Source organism: Gastrolobium bilobum, unplaced genomic scaffold (assembly GCF_033153095.1).
Source record: "Gastrolobium bilobum isolate Gb01-03AN ecotype WA unplaced genomic scaffold, APGP_CSIRO_Gbil_v1 utg27305, whole genome shotgun sequence".
Lineage (NCBI taxonomy): Eukaryota > Viridiplantae > Streptophyta > Magnoliopsida > Fabales > Fabaceae > Gastrolobium > Gastrolobium bilobum.
Window position 1 is genome coordinate 3,293 of NW_026897244.1, and position 11,636 is coordinate 14,928.

The 11,636-nt window shown below is 35.4% G+C and overlaps 2 protein-coding genes across 2 annotated transcripts; both read left to right on the top strand.

Annotated features, from left to right (window-relative positions):
• Positions 1 to 3,517: 3,517 nt before the first annotated feature.
• LOC133305168 (uncharacterized) lies at positions 3,518 to 6,757 on the top strand. Its single transcript, XM_061505304.1, has 5 exons — positions 3,518 to 3,657; positions 3,986 to 4,865; positions 5,098 to 5,298; positions 5,622 to 5,817; positions 6,331 to 6,757. Exons 2-5 carry the CDS (start codon positions 4,020 to 4,022, stop codon positions 6,513 to 6,515), a joined length of 1,428 nt encoding a protein of 475 aa, XP_061361288.1. The 5' UTR covers positions 3,518 to 3,657; positions 3,986 to 4,019; the 3' UTR covers positions 6,516 to 6,757.
• Positions 6,758 to 8,353: 1,596 nt separating this feature from the next.
• On the top strand, positions 8,354 to 9,121 carry LOC133305156 (E3 ubiquitin-protein ligase RSL1-like). The gene has a single exon (XM_061505285.1). The coding sequence runs from the start codon at positions 8,354 to 8,356 to the stop codon at positions 9,119 to 9,121; it is 768 nt and encodes a 255-aa protein (XP_061361269.1).
• The last annotated feature ends 2,515 nt before the right edge of the window (positions 9,122 to 11,636 follow it).

Below are 11,636 nucleotides of genomic sequence, written 5' to 3' on the forward strand. Positions count from 1 at the left end.
GGAGCACTCAAGCAGGAAAAGACTCCTTAAACATAGAGCTTACCTCTTGAAGCTTTACCAATACGCTTACTTGTTGCACAAGTTACTTATATGTCTTCAAGAGATTCCGATCCTTTTTAGTCCCTAGGTGCACCTAGAGCAAGAATCCACAAATAGAAATCAATAAAATGCTATCATGCCTAGACTTTCCATAAGGCATACATTTTATCGCTTATCTTCCTTTCTTTATACTTTTGCCAATGTTATGCCAATACACAAGTCTAGACCACCTTATACTCGTTAGCATTCTTTCATTTTAATCAAGTATTCACTTGAGAATTTTCAATATCATTCATGCCATTTTACTTCAAAAGCCGCGGACATACCCTTAGGAAATCAAAGTATTTTTCAACCATTTTTCAAGTCATTTCACTTCTTAACTCATCAATTTTATACAATGAATTACAACACATTTTATTTACAATAAAATGTAACAAAATATACCCCTATACCACCCTCTAGGTCGAACACTACAAGGACATAGACAAAGGTTCTTTTTCTTCACTTACATGTAACTTACACATACAAATACATGTTTTCTTAAGGTTCCAACTTAATTTTTGGAGCATAAAGCCCCTCCAAAGCCCCACAAGGCCTAAACCTAAGGGCATATTTCATATAATTTTTCCCACTTTGGCATTCTCAGTAATTTATCAAATTTCCACTTAATTCCTACACATTAAACCTTCTTAATACTTAAGATAAAATTTTCGCACAACAACCTACTCTTCACCTATGATGGCCGAACATGTAAAGGAAAGCATAGGATTTTTTTCTAATTTTTTTTTTTTACATACATACAAATGCTTATTTTCATTTCTTAAATCCAAGACATCAAAGATTCATCATTAAATCAAAGTTTAATACACAATTCTTTCCTACCAAAACATACTCATAACTTTTATAACTCAAATCATCAAAATAATACCATGGAAATAGAGGTTCATTACCTCCAAAAGCTTATACAAGGTCTAGAAGGTGACCAACAAGCAAGACTCCACCAAAAACCCCCCTTTTTCACCTTGGATGAATAGTAATCCGAAAATGGAGTGATGAATATCTCCCTCCACAAACGAAATCAGCTCAAATGGAGGGGTGGAATAGCTTCCTTGGACGATTTCCTATGAGATTGGTATATTGGGTGGAAGATTTGGTGGCTTAACCATGGAGAAATCAAAGAAGGAAGAAGACAACCCCAAACCCTTCCCCCATGGCTGCAGCTCGGTTTTGAGAGTGAGGAGAGGAGAGAGAAACTGATTTGGAAATGAGACTTAAGTGACTTAAGAAGGTGAGCACATGTGGCCTTTTACCCGGGTATTTTTCTTTCGCGTATTTTCACTTAAACTAACCCGGAACTAACTCAAAGCTACAAATATATTTTTATTTTTCTAAAATCATTTATATTACTTTTTAATTCTTACAAAACAATATTCATAATTCACAGTATGATTTTTGCACCGTTTTTGACGAAATGCACTGTGAATCACTAATTGTACTTCATTTACTTATGAAACTTAAACTTATAAACTTATCATTTTCTTGGGCCTATATTTACTTGCTTGGCATATATTGGACTTTCTTATTCTTATTTCATCAATTATTTGTTTCTGGGCTCTACCGGTTGCTTAAACAGCAGTACAAAATACCCGGTAGAAACACTATTCACGAGATTTTCACGGAAAGTGCCAGACTATACAATTTTTTGTTCTGAACTCATATTTGTCGTCAGAATTTTCAAATTATGTTCCTAAAATTATTTTGCTCATTTAAGCTCTACCGGTTAATTCACAAAACTGTAAATTCTCCGGCAGAACGCACTATTCATAACATAGTCATGATTACAGTCAAAATACTCGAAATCGCTCACTGAATCTAATTATGGCATTTAAATCCTTAAATTAAATCTCTAACTAAGATTTACCAGTTAGGGTCATTATACCTGCCGCATAACATCTTAGAGATAGTGACTGGTTTCCTCCCTCCTGCAGTAAATGACGGATCGGATGTAGAAAGATGGAGTATTGGGGGTCATGGTTCAATAACAGTTAAGGATGCCTATCAGGTACTTTTACAGAAACGAGTTCCACTTGTTAATCAAAGTATTCCAGACCATGTGTGGAATGCTCTTTGGCATTGGAAGGGTCCAAAGAGAGTGAAGATTTTCATGTGGAAATGTCTGCGCCGTAGATTGCCAACTAGAGCATGGGCTGCGAAATGGTCAGACGCGAATCCTATCTGTTCTCGATGTCTTAGCGCATATGAGACAGACTTTCATGTATTGAGAGATTGTGTTGTGGCAAAAACAGTGTGGGATAAAATGCTATCAACCAGGCGGCAAGCTTCTTTCTATGATTTGGATTTGGTGGATTGGATGTCTTCTAACATATGTAACGATAGGTCAGGACCCAGCAGTCTAAATTAGGATACAATTTTCCTTTTAACTTGTTGGGAGTTGTGGAACGATAGAAATGCTTTTTATCACGGAAAGGAAGAATCTGCTGATTTTTTTCTTGTGCGCAAGGTGCAATGCATGGCTTTGGATATCAAGCAAGCTTTTGGCGATAAAGGCAACAAGAAGAAGGCTGGAATGTTATCTTAGATACATATTGCATGGCAGCCACCAGATCATGGATGGATAAAGTTAAATACATATGGTGCAGCTAAAGAATCTCTAGGAGTAGCTGCATGCGGAGGATTATGTAGAGGATCTGATGGTCAATGGCTAGGGGGTTTTGCTTATCATGTGGGTATTGTATCAGCTTTTACAGCAGAACTATGGGGTATTCTGAAAGGTTTGAAATTTGCTTGGAACAAAGGGTTTAGGAAACTTATTATTGAAAGTGACTCCACTTCGGTGATCACGCTGCTTACCAGTAAAGGTAATGATGTCCGAGAGTCGCATATTGTTACTCGCATTCGGACTTGGATGAATAAAGATTGGGATCTCAAGGCTCAACACATTCACCGTGAAGGAAATCAATGTGCTGATGAGCTTGCCAACCATTTGATTTGCCCTAGCCAGAACTCTATTTATAAGGAGTTTAGTCATGTTCCTCCTGGGCTTAGCTGTTTATTTTTTGCTGATATTTATGTTGTTACTAGCATTAGGGACGTTTATATTGTTTAGTTATTTTTTGAGCTGTTAAGCCCTTTTCTTCACACACACACAAAAAAAAAACCAGCAATTATACCTTTGAGAAAATATTAACATACGCACCATTTCCTTAAAGTTATATTAAAAGGGATAGAATATTGTGTTTATTTTTTATTTATTTTTATAAACTATATATAGTTTTTACGGTAGCCAATTACTGTTTGAGTTTGAAACATCTAGATCACGATAAAGCTATCTCTTTTAAAAGAAATTTTGTTACAATCCCATTTATCTTATAATGTACATGCTATTGATCTCAACGACGTCGCTTCAACGTTGTAAATAGGCGAACAATTTCATTTGATTCTAGTATCTGCCGGTACAGTAGTCTTTGGCTTTGCCGTTAACTTATCCGATAATCCAATTCCATGATAATTTCGGAGGTTGTTTGCTGCAAATTCAATCCCATTTCAAATTTTCTTCAACTCAATAAAGCTTCGCAACTTAACCCATCAAAATAAAAGGTTACTTTCTTTTCTTTTCTTTTTCTTTTTCTTTTTCTCTTTTTTTTCACGCAATTCTTTATAGCCATTTACATGCTTGCTTAATCCCTTTTCTGTTATCCATCCAAGACTCTAAATTTCACAACCCTGCTAGGCTACCATTCCATAATTAGTTCCCGTGAATTGTTTTTGTGTACGTATTTCATGCTCAATTTAGTTTTCCTCAAAAAAAATTGGTGACCCTATTCAATTTTATTTTTTCAGTCGTTTCCATTGGCTTTGCTGATTTTTGTTACCTCGTCCTATTTTATCTCCATCAAAGTTTGTAACTTGGAGCTTTCAATTGCAGTTTTGGGATTGCTATTTTTGGTACATTCAATCTGATGTGGAAAAAAATGGCACTCTCTGATGGTAAAGTTGCATACAAGAAGAACACTCAATTCATCTACGATGATGGTCATCATAATCATAGCTATTCAGAGTCTACATGGGCTGAGCCTAAGCCTTCAAACCAAAAAAAAGAGTTTTTGCATCAGTTCCCTTCCGGTGCTGAAGATTTGTTTGATGGAGGTTTTGGATTGAGTGATGATTCTATCATACACTCATTTAGTAATATGCCACCAGAGGTGAAATTGAAGAATGTGCTTGCTGGGGCCTTTGCCATTTTGACTGGCAGAAACAAAACTCCAAGAATTACTGCTGATCAGCAGTGCCCTAATTTAAAATTGTCTTTTCTTGGCTCTGGAAACAATGGAGATATTGTCATTGACTCATCGGTGTATGCGCCGAGTGCGCCGCCCCTTTTTGAGCTTAATGGGATTGATTATAGTGCCTACAAAGAGGTGCTGGAGGCTGAGCCCCCGGAGTGGCTCCCTGATAGTTCTGCTGCTGTTTGTATGCAGTGTAGTGCTCCATTTACTGCACTTACCCGTGGCAGACATCATTGCCGGTTTTGTGGAGGGATTTTCTGTCGGTTGTGTACGAAGGGGAGGTGTTTGTTGCCTGTTAGGTTCAAGGAAAGGAATCCGCAGAGGGTGTGTGATGCCTGCTATGATAGGCTTGATCCTTTGCAGGGTGTTTTCATCAACACCATAAGCAATGCTGTGCAGGTAGCAAAGCATGATGTGATGGATTGGACTTGTGCTAGAGGGTGGCTTAATCTTCCTATTGGCTTGTCTATGGAGCATGAGATATATAAATCATCTAATACTTTGAGAAGCTACTGCCAGGTTTGTTTTTGTTTTTTTTAATGTAAGTTTGCATTGAACCAATGACTTGTTGCCATATTCCAATGATAACATATCTTATTGATTCTATGATGTTCGTTTGACTGGGTGGTTGCTGTCGCTATTGGGTATGAGCAAGTAATTGTGTTGTTGGTTTATCTGAATAATAGTAGATTAGTTGCTAGCGTTTGTACTGCTGTTACCTGTAATAGCTAATAACTTTTTAAATGGACAGGTGGCGAGATCCAATCCTGAGAGGTCCATCCCTTTAGCCATTCTTACAGGAGCCAAAGGCCTAGCAATTTTAACAGTTGCTAAAGCTGGTGCACTGCTCTCTTACAAACTGGGTACTGGTTTGGTTGTTGCTCGAAGATCAGATGGATCGTGGTCTGCGCCATCAGCCATATTCTCCCTGGGTTTAGGATGGGGTGCTCAGGTAAAAGATCATATGTGGGTTTCTATGGTGTGTAGGAATATATCACTATGGTTGTGCTTGTGATTTTGGTTTAATTGAAAATGAAGAATGGTTCTAGAATTTCTTTTATTCTTCAATTATTAGAGTATTTTTCGACAGCCTTATTTGTAAGCTGCCACTCTTGCATTGGTGGAAAACTTAGTTTAATCAAACATTACAATGATAATAGAAAGTCAAGAGCGTAATATCAAAATCAGAACTCTCAGAGGAATGCATGACTGCGTCTTGACTTGATTATGATTTCTTTAGTAACTGATTTACTTATGCTCATCCTATATTCCCAGATTGGTGGTGAACTTATGGATTTTATAGTTGTTCTTCATGATATGAAAGCTTTGAAGACATTTTGCAGCCGCATGCATTTTTCTCTTGGTGCTGGATGTAGTGCTGCTGCAGGGCCTCTTGGAAGAGTGCTTGAGGCAGATATCCGAGCTGGCGACAGGGGTTCTGGCATGTGTTATACTTACAGCTGCAGTAAAGGTAGTTTGCAATGAAACTTTGTTGCATATCTCTTAATCTTCTTTTGAATGAAATGTCAAGAACATTAGTGGTGCAAGATTCATTTAAATGCATGAGCATATTTGGCTATTTTATGCCATGTTAGTATCCACACTATGGCTTTAAACTTGCTTGAATGGTTTTAACATTAACCAATTTTAGTTGACAAATGACAATGAAGGTCTTGTAATTCAATAACCAGCTTAATATTATGGATTGTCTGTGGTATTTTCTGAATTATAGCATGGTCTTCCCATATTTTAACCACTCCCCATTAAATCCCGACTAGTGAGGGTGGGATGAAGGCAATCCTTATATGCAGTCTTACTCTTGCATTATTTCAAAGAGGCTGTTTTCCGGATTCGAACCCGTAACCTTTCAGTCACAAAGGAACAAAGGGGATTAAGATTACCCTACTTAGATAATCTTTTCTTATTTTGTTCTCATGATTGATGTTTGAAAGAATGGCTAACACTGAATGTTCCCAAACTATAGGTGCATTTGTGGGAGTGTCATTGGAAGGAAATATAGTTGGAACCAAGATGGATGCCAATTTGCGCTTTTATGGTGATCCTTATCTCACCACATCTGACATTTTATTAGGGATGGTGGAAAGACCAAAGGCTGCTGAACCATTGTACGCTGCTCTTCAAGACTTATATTCCAGATTAAGCTGTTAGTTCTATTTTCAGTTGCAATTTGCAACTGTCATTCTGTCACCTGCATGTGGAGCGTCCAATACTGCTTGCATACAATTATGGCACATACATGGAGTTTTGAAATATGGTTCCCTTCAGAATTTTGAAGTCCTTGAATATAGAGGGATCACAGACCAATACTTGAATATTATTTCATTTTATAATGCGCGTGCAAAATACACCAATTTATCATGTGAATATGTTATTTGACTTAATTGTACATAGCCAATGAATCAAATTAGTTTTTTTTTTTTTTTTTTCGTTTCTTGAAATCGTTTATCCATATTGAGGAGTTTCTTTGGAATTGGATTTCCAGTGCATAATGTCTTCTCAACCGGAGCCTTATTCCTCGTGCCAAAATTAATTTAAATAAAAAATTGTTTCTTGATCTGTAATTATCAAAATAAAATGGTAATTACTACAAATTGGTTTTGAATAAATGCTTTATCAATTCATTTCATGTTTGTCAAATGGTTTTCCTTTTTTCTTTTTATTATTATTATTATCATTGTTTAAAAACCCGATCCGGCCATCGACCCGGCCGAGGTCAGGGGTCACGGAGTCACGGGTTCAACCGGGGGGTCATGGGATCATTACGCTGACCCGATTTTATATATTAAAAAAATTAAATATATATATCCTATATGAAAATATTAAAAAACAAATCATCAATCATTAAAGATTCAAAATATATTTAATATAATTCACTAATTATAACCACAAGTCAATATTACACAACCTAATTAAAGTATCTAGATACCAAAGTACAAAACTCATTCTAATGATACCAAAGTATCAAGATACCACAAGTCTAGGTCGCTGGAAGAGAAGAGAACGATTAGATTTAAGTTTGCAAGCATTTTTATTTTATTTTATTTTAATAAAACAACGTTGTTTCATGAAATTTTCTTTGAAAAAAAAAAACATGCAGTGATCTCCTTTGACCCCTATGACTCGGGAGTCACTGAAATCCGGTCGAGTTTTAGGGGTCGGAAGGGTCGATGTGCATATAGGGTCTAACTTGTGACCCCAACCCGGGAGGTGGAGTGGAGTTTTTAAACACTGATTATTATTATCCGGGAACAATGTTATTTTTTTAATTTTTGCAAATTGAATTTGTGAAATACAACGTGAATGAACAAGTAAACGGAAGTGCAACAACTAGGGGGTGTAAATAAATTAGGTCGACTTATAGGGGCTTACGACCTAGCCTATATTAGATCAGACTACTTATTATATTTTTTCTGTTTTCTTTTATTATTATTGATCACTTTTATATGATTATAATTTTTTCACATAATATCTTATGTTAAATAAAATATGATGGGATCCCCTCCCATATAAATTACTCTTAATTCCGATACACCCAATGGTGGCGGCAAAGATTTTGGGGTTACAGTAGTGTATATAAGGTGAAAGATTCTTCACTTTTAACAGATAACGAAAGAGGTTTGAACATATTAATTTAAATGCAAATTTCAAATAATAAGATAAATCTGTTTGCAATAGAAGCTCAGGATACGCTCATATCTAAACAGATTATTATCATTATCTTAATTCATTTAAATTTATGTTTGAGTAGCAGTTACCAAAAAAAAAAAAAAAAGTTGAGTATATCATATTATCATTAGTTAAAACAAATCTACAATAGCATTCTTCCATTGAGAGCCCCAGTGTCAGTGATTAGTTATAACAACTGTTCCCTGAAGACCCTTTCAACCTGGTTATTCTCCCCTCCCGAAAAGTCTGGTGTCTTTGCTTACTTTTCTATACTTTCGATTAGTATCATTTACTCCTCCAAGTTAGAGTAATTAACAGCTATGGGCAACAAGTTTTGCAAGCCTTGTTTCCCAGCAAAAAGTAAAAGGGTTAGAAAGACAACAAACTCATCTGCTACTTTGCCTTCCATCACTGACCTGAGCCTAGAAAACTTCTTGGAGGCCAATGCTAATCCTCTTCCCATAAACGACAATATCCCACCTTTTATATGCCAAATTTGCTTTGAATCAAAGCCTCTAAACGACTCATTCAATGTGGAGGGTTGCACCCACTTTTACTGCACCAGATGCACTGTCAAATACATAGTGTCAAAGCTTCAAGACAACATAGTAAACCTTGTGTGCCCTGAGTCAGGGTGTTGTGGGGTCTTGAATCCTTATTACTGTAAGCCAATTCTACCAAACAATGTGTTAGAGTGGTGGGAGAAGGCTTTAACTGAATCTATGATTCCTGAGAAGGCTAAGTTCTATTGTCCATTTAATGATTGCTCAGCACTTTTATTCAATGACTGTCTTAAAGGAGTGGTCATAAGAGACACAACATGTCCTCATTGCAAGAGAAGCGTTTGTGTTCAGTGTAAGGCTCCTTGGCATCCTGAGTTGAGTTGTGAAAAGTTCCAGAGAATGAAGGACCGGAATGACGATTTGCTGCGGGATCTCGCTAAGAGAAGAAACTGGAGAAGGTGCCCAAACTGTAAGCATTATGTTGAAAAAGACTATGGGTGCAATGAGATGAAATGCAGGTTGGTTTTCCTTCTCTGCTTGTTCTCCTCGTACACAATGTTTTTTAATTTTTGGAAATATCTTTAAATTCCATATTAGCCTTTTTGTTACTTGGGAAAAAAATCTTTTTAAAAAAAAGGGTCAAACGATTGTCATGTTGGATGACATTATTCCCATCATGCTACACACACGGTGGAGCTCATATTATTTTTTTAAAAAAATAAAATAAAAGGGTTTTGTAAGAGTTATGTTGTAGAAAAAATGATTATGTAATGCTATAGATATTAGTTCTGCGTGTCGAAGTTTTTTTTTGTTGCTTTAAAAAGTATAAGCCCCACAAAATATTGTGTGTAGAAAACTATTTTGTGTCATGTTAAAGTCATGTCAAAGGATGAATGCAAATTCCTAAAATAAAATATAAAAACACAAATTTCGAAGTGTCGGGAGAAAATTAAACCACTTTCTATTACTTAACACTTGTTTTCTCCTTTAAAAATTTATTGACTTTTTTTGGGGTCTAATTCTTTGTGGGAGGGACCATCGCCCCTCAAGTTCGTGCAAACCCTTCTCTACAATTTTCAAATTTAATTCGCTCCCACCCTTGAAACTCAGTTTTTGAGCTTTTGCTTAGGATAGAACTGCAAATAGACTAGGTCGGTTTACAGTATTATTTATATTAGATTAGGCTTAGCCTCTTATAAATAATAAGACAGAACATGCCTGAGATTTAAAAATAATGTATTTAAAAAATATGTCATAGACTTTGTTTTTTTTATATATCAAGCCTATAAGCCTACAAGTCGACCTATATCATATTATTTATTTTAAATAAAATTATTATTTTAATAAATTTTAATAATAAAGTAATATTATTTTAGTTATTATTTTAGAGGTAGGATATTCTTACTACCAATTTTTTCTACTACCACTCTAATTACCATTGGATTCAAAAGTTATTTTTTTCTCTCTCTCTTCATTCAACTTTTTCTCTAATCTAATGGTGATTAGAGTGGTAGTGAAGTGGTAGTAAAAAAAATGGGTAGTAAGAATATCCTAACTCATTCTTTTAATTGTTGAATGTTTAATATGCTTAAACAGTTTAATAGGCCAAGACCGAGACTTTTGTTTTTAAACTTAATTTGGGGCATATACAGATACACAGACTAACAGGTCAGGCCATACCCAATATTTTTTACATAAACTTGATCTATTTAAGTCAAAGTCTAACTTAACCTAACCTATTTATACCCGCTTAGAAGATAAAATTATCTCCAAAACATAAGAAGCATTTTCTCCTTATTATTATTCATGTATAAAGCAAGGAATTTATATACTTATGCTATCACTACATAAGTATAATCTCCTATCATAAACTCATCAAATTGTGTGTCTTAATTTTTTTTATTTTAAAAAATATGGGCCCCACTGATGAATGTCTATGCTGCATAATCTCAATTTCTGCTATAACTGAAGCACATAAAGAAAACTTAGTTCTTCGAGTTTGGTTAAGTATGAATCCACTGAAGTGTTACCCTGCCTAATTAAATTAGTGCAAATTTTACTTGCTTTACCCTCTCTCACAAGATTTTCTGACTTCGCCATTGCTCCTAAGGACACTGGATGTGTGGTTGTTTTGTAATTAACTAAATTAAGGAATTAAAGAGGATTGTAGTATATGAACTGGGTTGATGGTAATTAGGTACTGAAGTTTTTGTTTATAAAATATCATGTATACAAGCAAAAGTTTAGAGTTTTACGATTCAAGTAAGAAACTGGGTGGGTTGTCCATACAAATACTGACCTAAGACTTAGCATAATAAACTAGACATTACATCTCCTAAGAATATAATTATCTTGGAAACAATTTGATCGATCTGAGAGGATCGGGAATGTCCAATCGATGGTTGGTAATTATTTATGGAATCATCGCGCTGGCGGATGTCTATGGAAGAGATATCGCAAGGAGTCGCAGATCACTATACATAAATAGTAACATGTAACTAGAACGTTGGATGTGTGCAGAGTAACAGCTAAAAAGTAAATGAGCCAAAAGTGTGTAGGCTTAGACCTTTTTTATATATGGGTTAATTTAGATATAGAGTAAGTGAGACTGCTCGAGAGGATAAGATAGATGACTTATCATGTATCTTCTGGCGATAATAGGCTTATTCTTATCTTTTTAGTTGGTCATTGTTAAGTTGTTAGGATATGAGCCCATAAGATAGGATCATAACACAGTTAAAGTAAGATGGGATCATAACACAGTCAAACGTCACTAATAATAGATCCATTATAAAAAAGATCATTCCAACCTTGATTAATTCACGAGTAAACATAATTAGCATCACATTGTAAATAGACTTTGTCAAATAGACCCATCATAAAAAAGATCATTCCAACCTTGATTAATCCACGAGTAAACATAATTAGCATCACATTGTAAGTAGACTTTGTCTAATTATAATTCCCATGCAAATGCAAAGTTCTATAGCAGTGACCTGTGGTGATATATGAAGCTTCCACAACCTTGTTCAGGAGGGATATTTAAAATTCCCTCCTAATATATCATTTGGGTCAAGTAGTTTATTTACTCTTAATTTTT

What these genes read in the sequence shown, in the direction of transcription:
- LOC133305168 (XM_061505304.1), top strand. Translation starts at nt 4,020, where the DNA reads ATGTGGAAAAAAATGGCACTCTCTGATGGTAAAGTTGCATACAAGAAG. An exon ending in CTTTGAGAAGCTACTGCCAG is followed by an intron (nt 4,866 to 5,097) that starts GTTTGTTTTTGT and finishes TTAAATGGACAG; the next exon opens with GTGGCGAGATCCAATCCTGA. An exon ending in GTTTAGGATGGGGTGCTCAG is followed by an intron (nt 5,299 to 5,621) that starts GTAAAAGATCAT and finishes CTATATTCCCAG; the next exon opens with ATTGGTGGTGAACTTATGGA.
- LOC133305156 (XM_061505285.1), top strand. Translation starts at nt 8,354, where the DNA reads ATGGGCAACAAGTTTTGCAAGCCTTGTTTCCCAGCAAAAAGTAAAAGG.